The 25,713-nt window shown below is 38.0% G+C and overlaps 1 protein-coding gene across 1 annotated transcript in view; it reads left to right on the top strand.

The window, feature by feature from the left end:
• DLGAP5 (DLG associated protein 5) overlaps window positions 1-25,713 on the top strand; it is a 45,200-nt gene that overhangs the window by 16,963 nt on the left and 2,524 nt on the right. Inside the window, exons 8-18 of the mRNA XM_006160588.3 lie at window positions 705-979; window positions 2,030-2,160; window positions 3,052-3,181; window positions 6,073-6,158; window positions 7,811-7,971; window positions 10,916-11,011; window positions 15,897-16,116; window positions 21,485-21,677; window positions 22,993-23,053; window positions 23,750-23,993; window positions 25,141-25,190. Of these exons, the coding sequence (XP_006160650.1) occupies window positions 705-979; window positions 2,030-2,160; window positions 3,052-3,181; window positions 6,073-6,158; window positions 7,811-7,971; window positions 10,916-11,011; window positions 15,897-16,116; window positions 21,485-21,677; window positions 22,993-23,053; window positions 23,750-23,993; window positions 25,141-25,190 (1,647 nt within the window). The remainder of the gene's footprint in view (window positions 1-704; window positions 980-2,029; window positions 2,161-3,051; window positions 3,182-6,072; window positions 6,159-7,810; window positions 7,972-10,915; window positions 11,012-15,896; window positions 16,117-21,484; window positions 21,678-22,992; window positions 23,054-23,749; window positions 23,994-25,140; window positions 25,191-25,713) is intronic.

Raw genomic sequence — 25,713 nt, 5'->3', positions numbered from 1 at the left:
TGTTTCCCCTTAAGGATTATTACTAGTTTTCACTTTCTCTGCCATGCTAGGCTTAAGGGATAGTGTTAATCACTTAAACTCTTGTCTGGGTTAAATATGGTGATGTAAGTTTGTACCTCATTAAAAATGAGAAACCTAGAAAACTAGGTATATAAATACCTAGTAATAAGTGATTTGAAAAGAAAATATGCTTCATATTTTATATGGTTTATCTTATTGTGTCACATTGAAAAGTACTACTCTTATAAGAACATTTATAATCTAAGGTTAATTTTAAAACAGATTTGGCATTTAATAATTGTAGTCATCCAGTAAGCATCGATTTCTGACACAAACCTTTTTATTTATTAATGTAATTTAAATAAAAAGATACATATTTGGTAGTTAAATAAATTTTTCCCTCTTAGTTTTCATGTATTTTAATTTGTTTTAATACCAAAAGGTATTATTTAATAATAAGGAATGGTTCTCTCTCCTCTCAGATTATAGCAATTGTTTAGTGTAATTGGTCTGAAGACTGGTCTTCTGATTCCACTTATACATTTAATTATACCTGTTTTTTTCTGTTTTGTTTTGTTTTGTTTTTTTAAATTACTCATGAGGTGCAGATATCTCAACTGTCACATTTTTAGGTCTTGTGAAAACTAGTTGACTATATCCCTAGAAGAGCAAATTCTTACTCTACTCTCTTAACTTATATCTAGGTTATTTCTTTTAAAATCGATAGTGAAGAAAATACTTTGAATTCACAAACCAGTGCCACAGGTGGAATGGCTCCAGATGGAACCCTATCAAAAATGGAAAACTTACCTAACACAAACACTGCAAGAACAAAATGGAAGAATTCCTTTGCACCTAAAGACTTTATATTTCAGCCACTGGATGGTGTGAAGACCTATCAAGTAACACCTATGACGCCCAGAAGTGCCAATGCTTTCTTGACACCCAGTTACACCTGGACCCCTTTAAAAACAGAAGCGTAAGGATACAATCTTATCAATGGCTCTTGTTAAGATGGGTAACATGCATTTCTTAGATTCGGCCTTGATTTTTTTAATGTTAGTGAGTGAACTGTGTTAATTATATAAATCTTGAAAATTTGTTCTTTCAGAAAAACTTCAGAAGGGTACTTTGACAGTTTTGATGTTTCCTGTGTATTATTACTATTTTTACTGTGAAATTTGTGGGTTTGGGCCCTTCATAAATAACTTAGTTATAAATTTAGAAGTAAAATTTTTGAAAGAAGAAAATTACTGTTTATAATACTGTAGCTCCAATATGCCTTTTTTTCCTGTGGCTAAGTATTACATTAGAAAATCTCTCAAGACAAAAGCGATGAACTTGAAAAACGAGAAATACATGGGGCTGGCAGGTGGTGTGGAGGTTAATGACAGCTGGATCCCACATGGCCGGCTACGTGGTTCCAGTTTTCTTTCGCAAACTCGATGGTAGTGAACCTACTAGAAACTACTCGGCAGCATCCAGTACTATTAACTAAGTGTTTAGTTAATAGTATTTTATAGTCATTTTTATATTTATTTATTTATTTATTTATCTCTTTATTTTCTTCAATTTATTATAAGATACCTGTGCTTACTAAAGAGAAAAAGAGGGAGAGAGGGAAAATGAGAAATCACCTCCTGGGAGGATGGCCACACTGCAGTCCCTTCTCCATTCTCCTCTTGGGATCTTGAGCATGCATGCACATGTGCCTGGCATGCTATTCAAGCTGGCAGGTCTAAGACGCGAACTGTGCAGTTGGCCATGTGCTATCCAGCTGTCCTGCCACACTACCTGCTAGCTCTTTTTATAGTCTTTTCATAGTCTTTGAGAGATCTTCAAAAATTGTTAATTTCATTATAATTAGGAAAGATGGACATTCCTACTATGTATTTCCCCTCCAGAATAGACATATTAAAAAAAAATAGAAATATTTCTATTTTATCTCAGATTTTTGAAGAGCAACAAAATTTTAAAACCACTGAATGGAGTTCATGTTTCATGACATAATTTTTGTTATTGTCTTTAGTGACAAGACTCAAGAAGCAGTGAAAGAAATTTTGGCACAGAAATATGAAACGAATCATTCTATTGAGACAATACAGCAAGATTCAAGTAAATTGCAATGTCCTTTGGATTCTTTAACAATTTGGAATGGAGGTATGATATTTTAATTAGCTTTTTGCTTTTCTAAATTATGACTTATCAGATTTGATTAGAACACTCTTCTGCCATATGGCTCAGAGATATGAACTCTTGGGGTCAAAAAGATGAGAAAGCATGGGTAAGACATCTGGAGAGAGTAGTAATGAAGGATACAGACTGAGCAGCGAGGAGAAATAATTGTAATTTGAAGAAATGAAAAATATGACAAGATTCATTAGAAAAGATGTGAATGAAATGATTGGGCTAGATATAAAATTTTTAAATTCACTGGAAAAAATTAAAGATTTTTTTAATGTTATCATTCTGTAGGAGATGATATTTTACGAATTGTTTCTTAGACATTTATGTCAGTGTGGCCTTGTAGTGCAGTGTGGTAAGGGAGCTGGATCCTATGTGGCCAACCATGGTTCAAATCCCAGCTCCAGCTGCTTGAAGAACATGTCATGTGCATGTGCATGCCCCAAAATCCTCACAGGAAGGAGGAGTGGAAAAAGGATCGTGGCATGACTCTCCCATTAAGGAGTGCTTCCTCTCTCTCTCTCTCTCTCTCTCTCTCTGGCAAGCACACTCACCCACTAGCAATTTTTTAAAAGAAGAAATTTATGGGGCCAGCAGATGGTATGGAGGCTAAGGCAGGTAGATTCTGTGAAGCTGGCTGTGTGGTTTGAGTCTTGAACCCAGCGGCATGGAAGACATGCTGGGCACGTGTGTGCCCTAAATCCTGAGAAAATGGAGAAGGGATTGCAGCAGTGTGACCATTCCCCTCCCACTTGCAGAAGGGTGATTTTTCTCTTTCCATCTCTCTCTGTCTTTCTCTGGTGAGCACCTACACCCTATGGCAAAAACATTAAAAAATTTTTTTTGTATATTTTTCTTAATTTATAGAACATGTCTTAAATAAGAATGAAGCTACTACTAAAAATTCAAATGGCCTTCCAATAAAGGAAGAAGTCCCATCACTTGAAACAAATGAAGGTCAGATATCTCAGCCTCAACATGATGTGCTGTATTTCAGGTTTGTCTTTTTGTTTCTAGCATAAGAATTTTATATTTATATCTAGACATTTAAAATCAAAATGAAGTTTTTAACCTTAATATAGTAAGTGAGTTGGGAGGAAACTAACTTGAGATAATTTTCTCTTTTTAATATTTTATTTAATTTTTCAGTAGATAATGCATTTATGTGATTCCTAATTCAAGGGTAGGAAAAGATAAAAGTGAGAAGTCTCCTTCTCAACACTGTCTCTTACCCCACAGTCTGAATCTTTTATGAAGTCAGGTGGTACTCATTCCTCGTGAATATGTCCAATGATAGATCATGCATATGTACACAAATCTAAATATTTATTTCCTTTTTAGAATGAAACAATAGGGACCAGTCCTGTGATGCTCTGCATACAGGATGTCTTCTGCATGTGAGGACTAGGGTTGGAGTCAGGAGCCCCGCTGCTTGAAAGACAAGTTGTGAGCACATGTGCTCAGGATCCTAATGTGAGGAAGACAGGTCTCTGTTGGGGGTCATTTTCTCTCTATCTCATGTACATGACCTCTGGCATGATATATCCATGTGTGTGTATATGTGTGTGTATATGTGTGTGTGTATATATATATATATATATACACACACACATGTATATGTATATATATAAACAGTAGTATATAATATACACTATTCTGTTTTCTTTTAATGTTAATGTTGGAAACATTGCATTTTAGTACTTTAAGAGATTTCTCTTATTGTGTGTGTATATGTTTTAATGGCCACATTCTATCCAGTTATATGGATATACCACAATTTATTCGGTAGACCTTTGCTGGTATGAATGTATTGGGTTTAGTCTATTACTGTTACAATTAAGACCACAAAGAACAACCTTGTATGCTTTTCATTCTCTCATGGGCAAATATACAATGACCTTAATTTATATTCCTTCCAGCAAAGTATGGGAGTTTCTATTTTCTCATACTTTTTCCAGTGCCTATTAGCAATTTTCTTGAGCTTTACCAATTATACTATAGTTTTAATTTTTATTTATTCTGAGTATCTTTTTACATGTTCAGAAGCCATTTATTTTTAGAGCATAGGGTATTAGATTTATAAGAGAGTTTTAAGATTACCTAGTCAATTGGTTGTTCAACTACATTATTGAGATAGTAAGCATTATTCCCAGCTAGATCATGTCAGAGCTAAGCCTCATCCCCTTTCTTGTTAATTCAGCATTCTATATTGTGCAATTGAATGCAAACAACTAAAATTTTCTTTTAAGAAACAAAAGTGTCCTCAGTTTTTCCTGCTAGGATGTTTTTATTTTTTTTTTATTTATTTATTTTTTCCATTCCTGAGTTTGAGGAGATGTGTGTCCCCCTTTCTTTTTTAATGGTGATAAAATATATGCAACATTTACCATCTTAAATCATTTTAAGTGTACAATTTAGGGATACTAAATACATTCATAATTCTTAAATATTAACTTCATGCATAATACATTCATAAACTGTACATCTATCATCAGCATTCATCTCCATAACTTTTCATCTTATAGAACTGAAATTGTAAACCCACTAAATAATAACTCCCCAGCCCCTCAGCCCCTGGCAAACATCATTCAACTTTTTGTCTCTGTGATAAGTATCTCATGAGTAGAATCATATGGCATGTGTTGTTTTTTTTTTGTAGCTGGCTATTTCATTTAGCATAATGTCCCCAAGGTTTGCACATGTCAGAATTTATTTCCTTTTAAGGCTGAATAATAACCTATTATCTATGTATACCACATTTTGCTTATTTATTCCTGTTGATGGATCCTGGGGTCGCTTCCATGATTTAGCCATTGGGAATAGCCAAAATCATGGGTGTGCAAATAGCTCTTTAAGAACTTGAATTCAATCTTTTTGGCATGTACACAGAAATAGAATTGCTGGGCCATATGGTAACAATTTTTTTTTTAATTTTTGGAGAGACTGCTATATTATTTTCCTCAGTAATCCTTTTTTCTCATTCTCCTGAGAAGGAGGGTTTTAGGTGTGCACTATCGCACCTGGTTGGTACAGTGTTCTGTGAACTCCTTGGCAGTAGCACCCCTCCAGTCATGCCAATCAAAAACTTCTCCAGATATCACTGAGTGTCTCCTGGCCATAAAAAATGACACTCAGAACCAGCAGGTGGCATGGTGATTAAGGCACAATCTTCTCATATAGTGGTCGGCGGTTTGAGTCCCAGACCTGGTGGCTTAAAAATAACGCTACTTGCATGTGTATGTGTGTGTGTCCAAAATCCCTAGAGGAGACTGGAGGAGAAGGGACTGCAGCATGGCCATCCCCCCTGGGTGATTTCTCACTGTCTCTCTCTCTGGTGAGCGCACATGCCCTCTGGCAAAAACCTAAAGAAAAGAAAAAGAAACAGCGAAAATATATAGAAAAGACCTGACACTGGTTGAAAAAACTACTGTCTTTCTGCAAGCAAAGTGTAATATTTACAAAGAATATATGAAGCCCTATGGCTGTAATGCCAGACTTACAGTTTGTAGCTTCCACTTACCCTTGACAGTTTGGTGGACCTTAGTTCCATGGACGGTAACAGAGAATCCAATACATACTAAGGTATGTCTGACTCTGATCAGCCTTTGAAAAGTGAGAACAGAACAAACTAGAAATGTTTGAAAAGTAGATTCTTGGCATCACTCATCCATGTAAATTTTTGGTGTAAATAGACATACCACAAGAACATCAACATATATTTTAACATATTACAATTCGTAAAAATAGTTAAGCAACAACTCTGGGAAATGAACTTTGAACCTACCTTGTATACCTTCCTAGTATTATGTATCATAGTTTCATAACACTAATACTTGGATGCAGCCATGAGAAACACTTGTAAAACTGAAATGTATGTCATAATTTTAGAAATATTCTCCAATCCGAAACTGAGAAATTAACCTCACACTGCCTTGAGTGGGACAAGAAACTTGAACTGGACATTCCAGATGATGGTGAGGAAAAATTTGTATTTTTTTATTTTTTCTCTTCGGTTATGGTTAAATTCATTTGAAACACAACAATCTAATATCATCTAACTTTATAGTTTTATTATTATTACAATAGTAAGAATTTTTCATATCTCAAAATATTCCCTAATATCTCTGTGCTAAAATGGTATATGACTTAAAAGATGTAATTAGAGGGAACCAGCAGATAGCATAATGGCTATGTCGCTGGACTCCTACGTAGTCGACTACGGGTCGCATCCCGGACCTGGTAGCTTAAAATTCACGCTGGGCGCATGTGCGTGTGTGCCCAAGATCCCAAGAGGAGAATGGAGGAGAAGGGATTGTGGCATGGCCATCCCCCCGGGGGGTGATTTCTCACTTTCCGTCTCTCTGTCTCTCTCTGTCTGGTGAATGCATGCGCCCTATAGCAAAAAAAACTCTCCAAAAAAAAAAAAAAAGATGTAATTAGAATATTGACTGTCATTCCCTTTGAGCTAGAGGTTGTCTATTTAATTATTAGAATTGTTTTTTATAGGGGCTAGCAGATGGCTTGAGGCATGTTGGTTGAGGCACTGGACTCCCACATGGCCAACCGTGGTTCGACCTGGCAGCCTGAATATTACAACAAATAAATAAATAAATGTTTTAAGAAATAATAATATTTTTAAATAATGACTGTTGGTGACATCACTGTCTGTATTGTTTAATTACACAAAAATATTTTCTAAATAAAAATTACCTAAATCAGCTTGGAAAAGATTTCCTGAAGTTTCTCAATCTTATTTGGAGAAGCTGTTATAAAAAACAGTCATGGGGCCAGTAGGTAGTATAGTGATTAAAGCACTGGATTCTCACATGGCTGATTACAGTTTGAGTCCCGCACCTGGCAGCTTAAAATTCACACCAGGTGGGAGTGTGTGCATGACCAAATACCCAAGAAGAAAATGGAGGAGAAGGGATTGTGTGGCATGGCCATTCCCCCTAGGGGGTGATTTCTCGCTTTCACCCATACCCCATAGCAACACTTTCTCTAAAAAATACCCCAAAACCCCAAAAACAATATTCAGGGGCCAGAAGGTGGTATGGAGGTTAAGGGAGCTAGATCCCAAATGGCCAACTCCACAGTTCAAGTCTTGGACCCAGTGACTTGAAATTCATGCTAGGCGCATGTGCATGCATGGCCAAAAATCCCAAGAGGAGAATGGAAGAGGAGGGATTGTGGTGCGGTCATCCACTCTGGGAGGTGACATCAGTTTCTCTCTCTCTTTCTCCTTTCTCTCTGGCAAGCACACACAACCTATAGCAAAAACAAACAAAAAATCATTTGTGTGCTATCAGTGTGAAGTCCTTCTTAGATACTGGTTTGCAATGTTTTTTAGATTGATTTCTTATCAAGTACATGGAGGATTAGAATGCTATATATTAGATAGCAATATGTATGAAAAGTGAACACTATCAGTTTTTAGCAGAAATGGAAACAAATCACTAATGTTCAATATTTATATGCCAAGGTTTTGGAAGATGTTTGTTTTACTTTCAGGTAAGGTTTTGATTCTGTAAGCCCTGGGATACTTAGGTAAGTCTTATCAGTTGGTTAGTTTACCATAAAGATCCTATGTTGTCCTTCACTTATCTAAACCTTGTTTTTCCTTTAGCTAAAGATCTTATCCGCACAGCAGTTGGTCAGACAAGACTCCTTATGAAGGAAAGGTTCAAGCAGTTTGAAGGGCTGGTGAATGACTGTGAATATAAACGAGGCGAAAAGGAGACTACCTGTACAGATCTGGACGGATTTTGGGATATGGTTAGTTTTCAGGTCTGTAATCAAGTATTTTGAATATATATATATTAACTTCTGACTTTTTTCTTTTTTTTTAATTTGGCCACAATAGTATTCCACAATAGTAGAATGGAGTAATAGCTGCTTAGGTACCGGTAATATTGAGGGAAAGATTAGAAAGCACCTTTCTGAACTATTAAGTATTGTCTAAATTGTATGACTGATGTCCTCTCCTCCCACATACTGTCAGGATAATTTCCATATGGTTTGTAAATTGAGATTATATCCAGATCTTAAATAGTCTCAATAACATTGCATGTAAGAAGTCAGTCAATCTTGGCCAGCAGATGGTGTGGTGGTTAAGGCGTTAAATCCCAGTGGCCAACTGCACAGTTCGCGTCTCATACCCGATGGCTTGGGAAACATGCCGTGTGTGTGTGGGGGCGGGGGGGTGTCCTAGATCCCAAGAGGAGAATGGAGGCAAAGGGATTGCAACATTGCTATTCTCCTTGAGGGATGCTTTCTCACTTTCTCTCTGTCTTTCTCTCTCTCTCTCTCGTGAGTGCATGTGCTCTGTGAGGCGGGGGGGGGAAATAAGTAAGTCAATCTAGTCTAGTGGTTCAGTTCAGCTAGCACATTTGTGAAGAAAGCCTCAAACCTAAAAGAAAGACCAAAGCAAATATCTGGGGAGGAAGTTGTTTAGATGGAGTATGGGGTAGGAATACAGGAGAATAGAATTTTTTTTTTTTTTGGAGAGATTTTCACTATAGGGCGCGTGCACTCACCAGACAGACAGAGAGAGACATAGAGACAGCAAGAAATCACCCCCCGGGGGGATGGTCACGCCGCAATCCCTTCTCCTCCAGGAGAATAGAATTTTTAAGCACAGGTGATATTTCATCTGTCAAATAAGAATAATTATTTTAAAAAGAACATTCAGAGAACCACAAAAATAGCTCATTGAAGTTAAATATGAAAGCAGAAATGTTAAGGTGCAACAGAAAGGTAGTCTACATGAAATTAAACAAAATTTCTCATTAAGTAGAGCAAAGAGAGATAGTAAAGTAAGAAAGACTAGGGACCAGTAGGTGGCATGGAGGTAAAGGTGCTGGAACTCACGTGGCCAGTCACGGTTCAAGTCCCAGACCTGGAGGCTTGCTTTCTCACTTTCCCTCTCTCTCTTTCTCTCTCTCTCTCTCTCTGGTGAGCACAAGTGCCGTATAGCAAATTAAAATAATAATAATAAGTAAAATTAAGTGATTCTTAAAAAAAAAAGAAAAACACTAATATATCACTACATACTTACTAAAATGCAAATTCTAAAACTGACACCAAATGCTGCTGAGGATGTGGAGCAACAAGAACTCTGAATGCTTGTGGGAATCAATCACTTCCAACATCCACTTTGGAAAACAATTCGGCACTTGATTGTAAAACTAATCATACTGGTGGGAACCAGCAGTTAGCGTAATGGCTATGTCGCTGGACTCCCACATAGTCGACCACGGTTTGCCTCCTGGATCCGGTAGCTTAAAACTCACGCCGGGCGTGTGTGCGTGCATGCCCAAGATCCCGAGAGGAGAATGGAGGAGAAGGGATTGTGGTGTGACCAGCCCCCCTGGAGGGTGATTTATCGCTTTCTTTTTCTCTGTCTGTCTGTCTGGCGAGCGCACGCGCCCTATAGCAAAAACCTCTCAATAAAAAAAAAAAAAAAACGTAAGCACACTGGTTTTTTAAAGAATTATTTATTTTAATTTTATTTATTCATTTATTTGTTTTAATTTGGCCAGAAAGAGAGAGAGCGAGAGACAGAGGGAAAGTGAAAATGTAAGTCACCAGATCCAAGACTTGAACCATGGTCAGCCATGTGGGAGTGTCCAGCTCCTTAACCACTGCGCCACCTGCTGGCCCCACTAAACATATTCTTACCATATAGTCTAGTAATTATACTGCTTGGCATTTATCCAAGCAAGATGGAAACTTATGTATGTACAAAATAGTGCACATGAATATTAATATAGCAGCTTTATTTATAATTGCCAAAACTTGGAAGCAGCCACAATGTTCTTTAGTAGGGAAATGGGTAAATAAACTGTTAAAAGTAAAAAGTGAATATGTTATATAATTTAAGAAACAAAACATATTTGGGGTATCTTACCTACTATTTTAGCAATCAAAAATAATTTGGGACAGTTATTCATAAATACAGAAAACTTAAAAAAGTTCCTGGAAGGCCAGTTGGAGGTGTGGTGCTCAAGGCATCTGGATCCCACATGGCCTACTACAATTCTAGTCCTGGACCTGGTGGCTAGTCATTTGTGTACGCATGCCCAAAATACTAAGAGGAGAATGGAGAACAAGGGATTGTGTCATGGCCATCCTCCCTGGAGGGTGCTTTCTTTCCCTCTCTCTGTCTCTCTCTAGCTAGTGCACATATCCTCTAGCAATAAAATATTTTTAAGTGCATGGAAAAGTAAAATTAAAGTAGGAATTTATTTTGGTGCAAAAAATTTTGAAATCCATGCGTAGTTTTTTCATTCTATGTACTTTCCATGAACTTTTGAAAAATGCTTCACATATTTTTTTAATAGTTATTTATTTTATTATTATTATTATTATCATTTTAAAATTTGGCCAGAGAGAGAAAGAAAAAGTGAGAAAGCACACAGCCAGGTCTGGGACTCAAACCGCAGTTGGCCATGCAGAAGTCCAGTGCCTCAACCACCGTGCCATTCCTGGCCCACTCCTCATGTATCTTTATGTAAATTTTGGAGGTTTGTAAGGCTATAAATAACAACGAACAGTTTTATCATAAAAATTGCTGATTTGAACACTAAAGTGAGAATGACTCAGTCTTATTTGAATAACTCACCAGTTGTACTTCATTATTCTCAAGTTTTTTCAAAGCTTCCATTTATTACTTTGCTGCTCTAATATGGTTAGTATTAATCTCATAAACTTGTGCTTTATTTATTAACAGATAGAAGATGTAAACCAGAAATTTACCAATCTGTCCAAACTTGAGGAATCTGGGTGGCAGAACAGCAGTAATAATATAAATAGAAAAGTCTTTCGGGTAAGTTCATGTATTTTTATTTTAGGACTTTTTAAGAAGTTTATTTCATGTGACAGAGAGACAGGAACGCCCTCTCCCCTCAACAGTCTGCCATGCCGTGACCCTCCCCCAAGCCTTCCAGGCAGCCAGCATCACAAGCGTTCCCACAGGCACTCTAAGTATCTTCAGGTTGACCTGGGATTGGAACCCTGGGCTTTCCCATATAGCTCCAGTAGCAAACAGTGGTATCCTACTGCTGCACCACCAGTGTATGGGTATTATACTCAAATTTCTAATATAGACTTTTCTCTAATGAATTTTTGTCTTTTAAGTTTTAAAAGCATGTGACTTCAGATTTCTCATCATTTTATAAAGAAAGCGCCACATATTATCTACCGTGTTCTTAAGGCCTTTGAAGAAAGAATAAGGAAATGGGCCACACAATACTTAGGGTGGTTATTTCTGGAGAGAAAAATAGAGTGCAGTGTAGACAGCCTTTTCAAGAAGTTGTGTGTGATCAGGACCTGCAGATGGTGTAATGGTTACTGTCGCTGGACTACCACATAGTCGACCATGGTTCAAGTTCCGGACCTGGCGGCTTAAAACTCACACTGGGTGAGTGGGCATCTGAGCCCAAATCCCAAGAAGAGGCTGAAGAAGGACTGAAGTGTGGCCATCCCCCCTAGGGGGTGATTTCTTGCTTTCTGTCTCTCTGTCTCTTTCTGTCTCTCCAGTAAGCACACACATGCCCTATAGCAAAAATCTCTAAAAGAAAAGAAAAAGAAAGTTGTGTGTGATTAGGAATAGAGAAAAGAACAGGAAGAGTACCAATTAGAGAGGTATGTGGATGACACAGGTTAGTTTGTGATGGAATTGGGGCACTCAGAGTCTTCCGAGTTTCCAGATAATGGGTACGCGAATGTTGGTTTTATTCTTTAAAAGGTATTAATACATTAATACACATAATAATAATGATAGCAGTAGTAGATAATTTATGTGTAATGCTTAGTTTGTGCCAAATGTCATTCCAAGTAGTTTATACATATTAAATATTTTTAAATTATTTATTTGTTTATTTATTTATTTTATTTATTTTCATTTGACCAGAGAAGGACACACACACAGAGAGAGAGAGAGAGAAAGTGAGAAAGGAAGCCGCCAGGTCCAGGACTCAAACTGCAGTGAGCCATGTAGGATTCCAGCACCCTTAACCACCACGCCACCTGCTGGCCTCATACATGTATTAAATATTAACTTACTTAATTCTTGAAACAATCCTATGAGATGGTGCTGTTATTCCCCATTTTATAGTTCAGGAATATGAAGCTCAGGAAAAAATCATTACTCAAGGTAAAGCTGGGGTTTAGACCAAACTTTATCATTCCAGAATCCATGTTCTTAAGCAGCAGGCTATGTCCTGTCTGTTTTAAATGCTTTTTGTGTCTGATAGATTTCAGGATGGAAGAATTTTTTAAATAGAAGGTAGAACAATGGTTCTTTAGAACATCTGTCTTTTCCTGTATTTGTAATCTTGCAAGATTTTCTATTATGTGCTCTTGTTTTAAAGAATTATTTTATTGAACATTGTTTATTATTATTTAATTTGATCAGGGTGGGGGGAAGTGAGAACTCAAGCCACCAGGTCTGGGACTTAAACTGCACACAGCTATGTGAGAGTCCAGTAACCCCAGCCACCATACCACTTGCTAGATCCCCTATTATTTTCTCTGTGAAATTTGCTTTGTCAGTGTAGTACATTCCCTTTTTATCTATTTCTAATCATTCTTTTTCTGATAAAGTTACTAAGTTTTTTGTTCAGGAAGACAATTTAAAGACTGAGCATTGTCAATTTTTCTTTATGATTTTAGAAAAATATCTGTGATCACAAACTCAGATTGTCCAGATTAATGCTTTATTATGCTATGTATTATAAAAGGTTTTAAATAAATAAAAGGTTTTAAATCCTATTTTAGGAGTTTACGGTGTTAAAATATTAAAAGAACTTTATAAAATTATTTTACTAATGAAATTTCATGATATGGTAAGGACCCTGAGCATAGTGACTCAATTGATCACATTTTTAAATCTACTAAATAGTGAGGACTGGCAGGTGGCAGGGTGGTTGAGCTGCTGAACTCCCTTATGACTGGTTTTGTGTGTGTGTCTATGTGTGTGTGTGTGTGTGTGTGTGTGTGTGTGTGTGTTTTCTTTTTGGAGAGGTTTTTGCTATAGGGCACATACGCTCACCAGAAAGACAGAGACAGAAAGTGAGAAATCACCCCCCCTGGGGGGTAGTCACACCACAGTCCCTTCTCCTCCAGGCTCCTCTCAGGATTTTTGGCATGAACGCACACACGCCCGGTGTGAGTTTAAGCACAGGTCCGGACTCAAACTGTGGTCAACTACATGGGAGTCCAGCATAGCCATTATGCCAACTGCTGTTCCCCTCCCCTTGACTTTTAAGTCCCAGACCTGGAGACTTTCACTTTTTTTTTTTTCTCTCTCTCTCTCTGGTCAAATTTAAAAGTGATATAAATAAAAATTTTTAAAATCTACTAAATAGTGAAGAATACCACTTCTTTATTAAAGCTACCATGGGTGTGGATGTTTCCTGTTGAGTACTTATTTCTTATTTCTGAACCATTGATACCATGAGGGGTGTAGATACTGGCCATTTTGTATCAGAGACTTGTAATTCTGCATGTTATCACCAGGTGTCTCTCTCCCTCTACGTTATTTTACAGGCTACTGTTATAAATAAAATAAGCGAATCTTTTCACATATGCTTTGATACCACTCCTTCCAACCTCCCATTCTTTCAGCTTTGTGGGTTTTTTTCTCTGTCCTCCCTTTTTCCCATCAATTTTTAGATATGTTTAAATGTTTTATATTTCTTTACATTAAAGCCAACCAACCAACCTATGGTGCCCACATGTCTCTTTAATAATTTGTAACCCCCTATTCCCACTCTTTATTCCTAATCATAGGCAACTTTCTGGAAAAGTTGTCTACACTGTACTCTATTATTTTGACTCCTATTTATCTCTTCAATTCATTGCAGTTCAGTTTCACCCCATTCTTTGCCTCTTAAAAAGATTACCATCGAAGTTATTTACCCACTAGTTGCTAAAGTTGTTAGACACTTATGAAGTCTAGCCCTTCTGCTTATTAAATACAGTCTACTTCTCTTTCTTGAAATTATAGTCTACTGATTTTCCTCCTATCTCTGTCCATTCTTTGGTCATGTTTGCAAGTTTGTTTTTCTATTTATCCTTTAAAGTTTTTAATTTTTAGAATACCTCAACTCTTCTCTCTTTCCATATTCTTCTTGTGTTATCTTACCTACCTTGCTATGATTCCCGAAACTGTTTCTTTTTCTTTTCTTTTTTAAAATTTTTGCCCGAGAATGGGTATGCTTGCCAGAGAAACAGAAAGAGAGAAAGTGAGAAACCACCTCCCCTTGGTGGGAGATGATCGCACTACAGTCCCTTCTCCATTTCTCCCTCCTTTCAGAATTTTGGGCAGGCATACACAGGTGCTTGGCATATTTTTCATGCCCTTAGTTCTTAGACTCGAACTGCACAGTCGTCCATATCGATTCTTGCTGCTTTAACCACCACACCACTGGCTGCCCCCCTGCAAACCTGCATTTCAAGCCACATTTATTACTGAGTTCTAATTCTATATATCATGACTCATAGATCATGGAAAGTCAATATATCCCAAACTGAAATTACTACCGTACACAGTGATGTTTCCCTGTCTCAAAGAATGGTCACCACCTCACCAGGTGCCCCACATAGAATCTCGTCTCTCATTTGGTCCCTTTTTTCCCTCTCTTTTACCATACCCACCACATACATCTGAGAGACCTGTGAATTCTCTTCATTTTAATGTTTAAGTGAATCTGTTCACTTTTTCCCATCTCTTCCTCCTTAGTCTAGCTACACCATCTTTCCCCAGTATTATTATCATAGTCTCTTTCCTAATTCGCATTTAATCCTCTACGACTTTCTCCAGGCTGCAGCTAGAGTGATCTCTCTTAAACACAAATTTGAGGGACCAGCAGTTAGTGTAATGGCTATGTCGCTGGACTCCCACGTAGTTGACCGTGGTTTGCATCCCGGACCTGGTGGCTTAAAACTCATGCCAGGCGCGTGTGCATGCGTGCCCAAGATCCCAAGAGGAGAATGGAGGAGAAGGGATTATGGCGTGGCCATCCCCTCTGGGGGATGATTTCTCGCTTTCTGTCTGTCTCTGTCTGTCTAGCAAGCACACGCACGTGCCCTATAGTGAAAACCTCTCAAAAAAACAAAATAACACAAATTTGATAACCTCCTGGTTGAAATGCATCAAAAACTTTCAATTCCTTTGTCCTCTATAAATGTAGCTCCTTAAAACAATTACATGCAAGAGCTTTCATGATCTGGCAGTTGCTTATCTCTTACCAAGTCCTGTGTGCTTTCCTTCATTTCTGGCTGTGCAAACATGCTGTTCTGTCTAGTCCTTTCCTTACCCCATCTTATAGCCTGGCTAGCTGTGATTTCAGCACGGTTGCTGCTTCTGCAAGCCTTCCCTGATAGCTCTAAAAGATTGGTCCCGGAGTCTTCCTCGTAGTCTTCTACAGCCCTCCGAACTTCTCTCTTATATGGTCTTTATCCTTCTTACTACCCTTTTCTAGCTCTTCCACAAAGCTATTAACTCCTCGAGGGCAGGAACCTTATCCTTTACTTTTTTGGCACTTACTAGGAACTCAATAAATGTATGAAGAATGTGTGAAATAGTTTATGTATGCTTTGGTTTTCTTTTTAAATTAAATTTTAATGGACAGAAATTATGTTTATCGTGAGATTTTTGTAAGATGGTAATGAACAGTTTTAATATGTGTCATAATTTCTCTTTGCAGAAAAAAGTTTTCTCGGGAGTAGCAAGTAAACCAAATCTGGACGATGGTAGAAGGATTGCAGCTAGAAATCGCCTGGCTGCCATAAAAAACGCAATGAGAGAGAGAATTAAGCAGGAAGAACACGCTGAAGCAGCAGCCTCTGTGGTACTGAAGGAACCTGATAAAATCGTGTTCGATGCTGGATTTTTCAGAATTGAGAGTCCTGTTAAATCATTCTCAGGTTAGTATTTTTGCTGAGATTATTTAAGAGAAGCATTTGGGATAAACGAGAGGTTATATAAAAGGTAAAAATAGTTTTCACACAAAGTGATATAAGCTCTCTGTGCTTTCTAGAAGATAGAATAGCTGTGTACTCACAATCACATGCAAATCACATCTCCACGGGCGTGATCAGATTAGTTTAAGTGTGGTGTATCTTCTAGGACCGCTTTTGTATTTTCTAAGTGTTATTAGCATGTAACCCCACAAATCTGTGAGATATACCACAGGTTCTGAAGAGGTAAGAAATGAGAAGTAAAATGATTTTTCTTTAGGTCAATTAGAAGTTGGGTTAGAATTTAAGATGCAAAGGAAACTTAGGCATCAAGCCATCACTTCTAGCTATGCTTTTAAATGAAGCTTATGGAAGGTAGATTTTATTTTATTTTTATTTTCCATTATTAAAACTTTTGCTTTGGGGCCAGCAGATGGCATAGTGGTTAAGGTACTGGAATCCCATGTCAAAGACTGTGGTTTGAGTCCCTGACCTGGAGGCTTGAAACTCAGTCTAGGCGTCTGTGCGTGAGTGCCCAAAGTCATGAGAGGAGAATGGAGAAGGGATTTTGGTGTGGCCATCCTCTCTGGGGTGATGGGGGTGATTTCTTACTTTCTGTCTTTGTCTCTCCAGTGAGTGCATGCACTGTACAGCAAAAAAATCTCTAAAAGACAAAACAAAACAACTTTTTAAAAAAGAATTATTTATTTATTTATTTTAATTTGACCAGAGAGGAACAGAGTGAGAGAGAGTGAGAAAGACAGAAACTGAGAAAGCAAGCCACCAGGTCCAGGATTCAAACCATGGGTGGCCATATGGGAGTCCAGCGCCCTTAACCACCACGCCACCTGCTGACCCAAAAAACTTCTGCTTAAATCTTTTTGACAGACAGACGGTGACTGTCCTAATTTCCGAATTTTAAAATAGTTCAGTGAAACCAGTTTTTAATACTTCAGGACATCATTCTTTGTACAATTTTTCCAACTCCATATTTTTGACAGATAATTTTCACAGACTACTTTTATTAGATTGCATTTATTTACCTCTACTGAAATTATGTATAAGCCATAGATGCCCACGGAAGCTTCTATTAGGAAGCTTTCTCAGAGGAAATCCACACTGCCTCTAATACCTGCTATCCGATACTTATATTGACATGTGAAACGTATCACGTCAAGTATGTTATAACCTCCTTGTGGGTTTGGATTCACATCTGGTGCACTTTACTTTGTTTCCTTTATGTTAAGCAGCTGTACTCTCTGGATACCCAGGAATCTTCCACTATTGCTTATAACATGACCCTTTGCTATTGTACTTATTTATCAAGAATCCTGGTGGTTTCTGCAGTTAAGAGCTCATTGCTCTGTTCTTTCACACACCCAACTCAGTCCTTACGGATAGTGAGATGAAGGTTTATGGCAAAAGCTGATTTTTTTTTTTTTTAAGAGAGATTTTTGCTATATGGCATGTGCATTTGCAGAGAGACAGAAAATGAGAAATCACTTCCCAGAGGGTATGGTCACACCACATTTCTCCTCCATTCTCTAAGGATGTTGGGCATTCGCTCACACGCACCGGCATGAGTTTTAAGCCACTGGGTCTGGAACTTGAACCACGGTTGACTACATTGGAATCCAGCAACACAAGCATTACACCATCTGCTGGTCTCACAAGATGAGTTTTTTAATATTGAATTTTAACTATAAAGCATATAGTTCATATGAGCCTTGTTATAAAACTATAATTTCCTCAGAGAACCCCTCCAATCCCATTTGCTAGTCCCTAGAAACAGCCCTTTTAGTTCTTACTGGAATCTTTGTTGTTTATCACAAGCTCACCAAACAAAGTTTAATCTTTTTTTTTTTTTAATTAGAAACACCTATTTCTTTCTGGTAGACTTGATATAAATATATATGTAAATATATAATTTACATTTAAGCACTGTTTATCTATCTTTCTTTTTCTTTTCTTTTTTTCTTTCTTTTTTTTGGAGACGTTTTTGCTATAGGGTGTGTGCACTCGCCAGAAAGACAGAGAGAGAAAGTGAGAACTCACCCCCCAGGGAGGATTGCCACGCCACAATCCCTTCCCTTCCATTCTCCTCTCAGGATCTTGGGCACACACGCACACGTGCCCGACATGAGTTTAAGTCACTGGGTCCAAGACTTGAACTGTGGCCAACTACATGGGAGTCCAGTGACGTAGCCATGCCATCTGCTGGTCCCCGCAACTGCAAATATTCCGTTTTATAACATTCTGAACTTGCTTTGTAAGTGCAATATCTTATCTTTCTAAGGCTATTAATGATAGCCTTTATGTTTTTTGTCCTGCTATCGTCGATATCTGTTTCAAGATGTTTTCATCTGTTTTGGTGTTTCTCTGTTGTGTTAGAGACTTTTCTCAGGAATCTGGTGATCCTTCACTGGCAGCTCATGGCTGAGAATGGGGCACTATTAAGCTGTCTGCACATGGGGCCTTCACTGTGGGTTGAGTTAGCTGGGCTACTGTGCTGGGAGCATGCACATCATTGCGTTGAAGTCTTTTTCTCATAAGCAAGCAACTCCAATTCCTCAGAGAAAATTCTTCCCACTGCTGCCTAGGGTCTATAATTCTGGTCTCATGGTGTCAGCCATTCAGGACCCCTGTCGATGGGACGAAAGCTGAGTGACTCACTGCAAATAATCACTTATTCCCCTTTCTTCTAAACAGTACTCCTCTCCTAACTGCCTGTATCACCCTCTGTTTTGCCTCCTTGGGAAAATAAACCTCTAGTTTTCTGGTTTTAGTTGAGGGGAAGGGGGTGTTATATTTGTTCTACTGGACAGGAAGGGGGAAGGACTCTGAGCTCAGATGTTCACTAAACTAACTTAGAACCAGCCCTACTCTGTTTAGCTCCATTTCTATCTCTGCTTCCAGAGATACATAGCGCCACCACTTCTGAGGGTTTCTGTGGTAGAAATTGGGTTGATTTTCATCCTTCCTAATTGGTGGCTTAGGATTCGTTTTCTTGGGTCAAAGTATAATAATGTCCCACTTACCAATCTACATTATAGTTTTCAGATTGTTCTTGTTATTGTTCTCTCTTCTTTACTTTCCTTTGTCCTTATGGAGTTCTGCCTTTTAAGATTATCTCTGGTGGAGCCAACAAGTGGCATGGCGGTTAAGGGCACTGGACTCCCACGTGGCTGACCGTGGTTCCAGTACCAGACCTGGCCTCTTGCTTTTTCACTTTCTCTCTCTCGGTCCTTCTCTGGTCAAATTAAAATAAATAAATAAGTAAAATGAAATAAAATAATTCTTTAAAAACAATAAGATTATCTCTGTTTTTTCATATTTTTTTAAGAATTATTTTATTTAACTTTCCTTCTTTATTTTAATTTTTGCTAGTCCCTAGAAACAGCCCTTTTAGTTCTTACTGGAATCTTTGTTGTTTATCACAAGCTCACCAAACAAAGTTTAATCTTTTTTTTTTTTTAATTAGAAACACCTATTTCTTTCTGGTAGACTTGATATAAATATATATGTAAATATATAATTTACATTTAAGCACTGTTTATCTATCTTTCTTTTTCTTTTCTTTTTTTCTTTCTTTTTTTTGGAGACGTTTTTGCTATAGGGTGTGTGCACTCGCCAGAAAGACAGAGAGAGAAAGTGAGAACTCACCCCCCAGGGAGGATTGCCACGCCACAATCCCTTCCCTTCCATTCTCCTCTCAGGATCTTGGGCACACACGCACACGTGCCCGACATGAGTTTAAGTCACTGGGTCCAAGACTTGAACTGTGGCCAACTACATGGGAGTCCAGTGACGTAGCCATGCCATCTGCTGGTCCCCGCAACTGCAAATATTCCGTTTTATAACATTCTGAACTTGCTTTGTAAGTGCAATATCTTATCTTTCTAAGGCTATTAATGATAGCCTTTATGTTTTTTGTCCTGCTATCGTCGATATCTGTTTCAAGATATTTTCATCTGTTTTGGTTTTTCTCTGTTGTGTTAGAGACTTTTCTCAGGAATCTGGTGATCCTTCACTGGCAGCTCATGGCTGAGAATGGGGCACTATTAAGCTGTCTGCACATGGGGCCTTCACTGTGGGTTGAGTTAGCTGGGCTACTGTGCTGGGAGCATGCACATCATTGCGTTGAAGTCTTTTTCTCATAAGCAAGCAACTCCAATTCCTCAGAGAAAATTCTTCCCACTGCTGCCTAGGGTCTATAATTCTGGTCTCATGGTGTCAGCCATTCAGGACCCCTGTCGATGGGACGAAAGCTGAGTGACTCACTGCAAATAATCACTTATTCCCCTTTCTTCTAAACAGTACTCCTCTCCTAACTGCCTGTATCACCCTCTGTTTTGCCTCCTTGGGAAAATAAACCTCTAGTTTTCTGGTTTTAGTTGAGGGGAAGGGGGTGTTATATTTGTTCTACTGGACAGGAAGGGGGAAGGACTCTGAGCTCAGATGTTCACTAAACTAACTTAGAACCAGCCCTACTCTGTTTAGCTCCATTTCTATCTCTGCTTCCAGAGATACATAGCGCCACCACTTCTGAGGGTTTCTGTGGTAGAAATTGGGTTGATTTTCATCCTTCCTAATTGGTGGCTTAGGATTCGTTTTCTTGGGTCAAAGTATAATAATGTCCCACTTACCAATCTACATTATAGTTTTCAGATTGTTCTTGTTATTGTTCTCTCTTCTTTACTTTCCTTTGTCCTTATGGAGTTCTGCCTTTTAAGATTATCTCTGGTGGAGCCAACAAGTGGCATGGCGGTTAAGGGCACTGGACTCCCACGTGGCTGACCGTGGTTCCAGTACCAGACCTGGCCTCTTGCTTTTTCACTTTCTCTCTCTCGGTCCTTCTCTGGTCAAATTAAAATAAATAAATAAGTAAAATGAAATAAAATAATTCTTTAAAAACAATAAGATTATCTCTGTTTTTTCATATTTTTTTAAGAATTATTTTATTTAACTTTCCTTCTTTATTTTAATTTGATCAGAAAGGGCCAGAGAGAGCGAGAGAAACTGAGAAAGCAAGCCACCAGGTCCAGGACTGGAACCGCGGTCGGCCATGTGGGAGTCCAGCACCCTTAACCACCACGCCACCTGCTGGTCCCAAGATTCTCTCTGTTAATGTTAGAATAGTGGGATGTCAAATGGAAGCAGAGTCTATGTGTGTGTTTACTACTAATCTTTAACTGAAACTCCCAGGCATTTGACTTTCATAAACATTTGACCAGAGGAAGAGTCTAGTTGGCAAGATTTGCACTGACTTCCTAACTACAATGAAAAGTAGATGAAAGAGCTTTTTGGTATTGAGATCATTTCTCTCATCTTCTAGGACTTTCTCTCTCTTCGGAACGTCTTTCTCAAAGACTTAGAACACCCAAGTCTGTAAGCAAAGTTGTGTCTCAGAACAGGGCTGAGATGGGCCTTTTAAGACATACTACATCACCAGAGAATCCTGATCCTCAGAGTACCAACTGCGAACATGTTGATAAGAAGACTTTGTCTTCAAATATCCCTGAAAGCAGGTATTTCTTTAATATGTTAGTAAAAGTTTAATAAACGCTAATGTTAAATACCATTTCAGATTGTTAAGCTAGTAAAATGTGCCAGTCATATATTTTTAATTAAACTATACAATGATCCTGTGTTGTATACTTTAGGTAATACTTTCTTTATATAAATGAGGAAATTGAGGCTTACAATTTCAGGCTAGTAAATAATCATGTTTACATGAGCAAAGTAATTTTTGTAGTACCAGCAAGAAAAGAAGCAATTTGGTGTCCTATGTTGCTAAACAAACTAAAGCTTTGGGGTTCAGCTTTTTTGTGCTCAAAACCCACTCTGGCTTACTACCTATGAAACTTTGGGGCAAGTTAATTAACTCTTTGAGTTTCACTTTTATCATCCACAAAACATTAAGTATTGCACCCAGCCTTTATAGAGAATACTTTGAGATTGTCTTATTTATAGATGGCAGAGCATAGAAGGGTGAACTAAACTATTATGGACTAGACATGGTTCTAGGTTCTTATTTATTTATTTTCTGATTGCCAGAAGGCATATGTACTCTCCAGAGAGAGAGAGAGAGAGAGAGAGAGAGAGGAAGAAAGCACCCTCCAATGGGGCATGGTCATGCTACAATCCCTTTTCCTCCATTTCAACATCTAATTAGGATTTGGGGCATATACGTACACGTGCCCGGTGTGGTTTTCTAGCTTATGAGGCCAGGATTCAAACCACCATTGGTGTTATGGGATCCAGTTCCTGATGCACTGCACTTAACCACTGTGCCACATTGTTATTGGGCTGATTCTTTGTTATTAATAGTGTCATCTCATTTAATCCCCAAAACAACCCTGTTATGTAGTAGTTCCTCATTTTTTAAGTGAGAAAACTATAAGTAAGTTACACAAATTAAGCTTATAATTAATGAAAGTGGATGCTCCTTACATTTTTGTCTACTATACTGTACTGGTTCACAAGTGCATCAAAATTACTTCTTTTTGGGGCCAGCAGGTGGCGAGGTAGGTAAGGTGCTGGATTCCCACATGGCCAACTTTGGTTCAATTTCCGGACCCAGCAGCTTTCAAAGTATACTGGGCGTGTATGCATGCATGCCCAAAATCCTGAGAGGAGAATGGAAGAAAAGGGACTGTGTCTTGACCATCACTCCTGGGAAGTAATTTCTCACTTTCCCTATCTCTGTTTCTCTCTAGCAAGCACATATACCCTATGGCAAAAACCTCAGGAAAAAAAAAAAAAAGAGAAATTAGTCCTTGTTTAGGGAGCATAGATGCCTGGCAAATCTGATAGGAAAAATTGCTTCTTTTTCTTTTTCAGAAAAAGCATAGTAGAAGATGTTCAGTGTACTGAATTACAGGATTTCGTTAAAGGAAGACACGTAAGTCCTATTCCAGTGTGAAAGACAGCCCAGTACCTCATCTTTGATATCATTACAAATAGTAACTCAATAAGCAAACCCTAGAATTGCCATTATAAATATAAATCAATCATATATTATTGGGTCATCGGAAAAGTCATGGTGTATTTTTCTATGCAAAAATGCGTCATGACTTTTCCAATGACTCAACAGAATAATAGTTTTTGTATCAATGGGATTTGGGTGGTTTGAAGTCCTAGTGTCATTTTGTATCCTTCAACTCTTGTCAAGGTAAATATCAAATCAGTGAACTAGTGGAGGGATCAGCAACCTATGACCCTAGTTTTGTAAATCAAGATCTATTGTACGATAGCCATGCTCTTTTGTTTAAACTATATTTAAATGTTTTGCAATACAAAGGTAGGGTTGAGTGGTTATGACAGAGACTCTGTGGCTCACAAAACTTGGTTCTTCACAGAATGGTGTTTGCCAGTCTCTGAACTGGAGTATAGGTACTTGCTAAGAAATTTGCCTTCAATTATACTATCTAATATCACATGGGCTAATTGCTTAAGAAGCAAGATAGCAGCGTTTATGATTTTCTTTAACCTGTGTTCAGAAGATCATTCTTCCATTTTTCCTAAATTTAATAGCAATAATACTTTTTCATTTATTCCAATTTTTGTTAATTAAATGTAGTGCCATTCTTATTTCCAGGATGTAGATAAGATAAACTTTGAGGCGTATTGTTTACCCAGTGAAAGAACAAGTTTGCCTCTTCTTGCTGGTGGTATAGCTGATGATCTTGGTACTAAACAAAAAGAAGAAATTCCAAGTATTGTGGAAGGAATGGAACTAAATTCGTCAATTACGTCACAGGATGTTTTGATGAGTAGCCCTGAGAAAAGTATACCATCACAAAACATCTTACAAGAAGAGGACCCTAAAACTTCTCAATTAGGTGAGCACTTTTAAATTTATTTAAATGAGACTTTCCTAAAGAAATTAATTTGGATTAAGGCATACATAACCATAAATACTAATGAGTAACTTTTTGAGAATGACGGTACTAATCAATGCTAGATATAAGGAGCATTTTCATTAGGCCTAACTATTTGGGATCCTTCATTATTAGTGAAGGCTCAGAAAAAAATACCTCAAGTGTTTTAGTTCTTTTCAGGGCATATCCCCAGACCTTTCTTCAAAACATCTTATTTTTATTCCCTATTGCCTATTTCTACCTACTTGGTCATGATCGTTCTACAATAGGAAATGGCTCTAATATTTTTGTTATAATGTGTGCCAGTTTCAAAGACTATTTCCTGTTTTTTCCTGTGATAAGAGACAGAGGGGGAAAGAGACGGAGGGAGCGGAAGAGAGACAGAGATAGAGACCGATATCTTTGACAAGGCCTTGTCTTGATCTTCCTGCCCCAGCTCCCAATTAGCTCAGATTACAGGTGCCCACAACTGCTCCTGGTGTCTTCACATCATCCCGGGAAATGAACCTATGTCTTCCATGTGGCTTTCAGCTTCCCAAGTGATCCATCCTGCGCCCCACTGTAGCTGGGCCCATCTGCAATACATGTAGCAACTTTCATCTGCTACTCTGTGGGTCTAGCTGGGGCCTAAGGTGAAGTAAAATGTTATCACTTTGGCCAGACATTTAATGTCCTCCAGCTGTTCTTCAGTAGTATCTTTTGGTTACCTTCAGTATAAGCATAGGATTTATTTTCAGAACATTCTTTTCACTGACATTAAGGGTAAGAATTTTATCCAGAAATTTAACTGCATTTTAAAAGATATTATAAAATAAGGGACCAGCAGGTGGCGTGGTGGTTAAGGTGCTGGACACTCCCACATGGCGGACAACGGTTTGAATCCCAGACCTGGTGGTTTACTTTCCCTCTCTCTGTGTTTCTCTCTGGTCAAATTAAAAAATAAAAATAATAATAAGTGAATGAATAAATAGAATAAAATGTCCTTTTGTTTTAGCATTCGATATAAGGAACTTTTCATGTCTCTCAAGTCTATGTACATTTTTAACAACCCTTGACTACAAGAATATTCTTTGAAAAGTTAAAAGTTATTTATTACCCTGTTTTTCAGTACTACTCGATAATGAAAGCCTCGCTGCTGAATGTGACCTTCTTAATTCAGTAAGTTTTCTAACCTAATTTGACAAATTCTCTTATATTCTAGATTTGTTTTATAAAATGAATATTACTCACTTTTCAATTTGTATACAAGGTTTAAAATTGTTATAATTGGTGGGACCAGCAGTTAGCGTAATGGCTATGTCACTGGACTCTCATGTAGTCGACTGTGGTTCGAGTTCCGGACCCGGTGACTTAAATTCATACCAGGCACATGTGCGTGCGTGCCCAAGATCCCGAGAGGAGAATGGAGGAGAAGGGATTGCAGTATGGCCTTCCCCCCGGGGGGTGATTTCTCACTTTCTGTTTCTCTCTGTCTTTCTGGTGAGCACACGCGCCCTATAGCAAAAACCTCTCCAAAAAGAAAAAAAGAAAATTGTTATAATTGTTTTGCTTACTCTCAAATCCATTCATTTTTCTCAAAATGGAGGAAAAAAAAATTCCATTTTTGCTTATGTACTCTACTCTTTTCCATTTCATTTATGTACTCTAGCATATTTTATTAAACTCTATATATTTCTTTCCC

The sequence above is a fragment of the Tupaia chinensis genome, unplaced genomic scaffold (genome assembly GCF_000334495.1).
Source record: "Tupaia chinensis unplaced genomic scaffold, TupChi_1.0 Scaffold000688_1, whole genome shotgun sequence".
NCBI classification, from domain to species: domain Eukaryota; kingdom Metazoa; phylum Chordata; class Mammalia; order Scandentia; family Tupaiidae; genus Tupaia; species Tupaia belangeri.
This window is presented reverse-complemented; position numbering and strand designations above follow the sequence as displayed.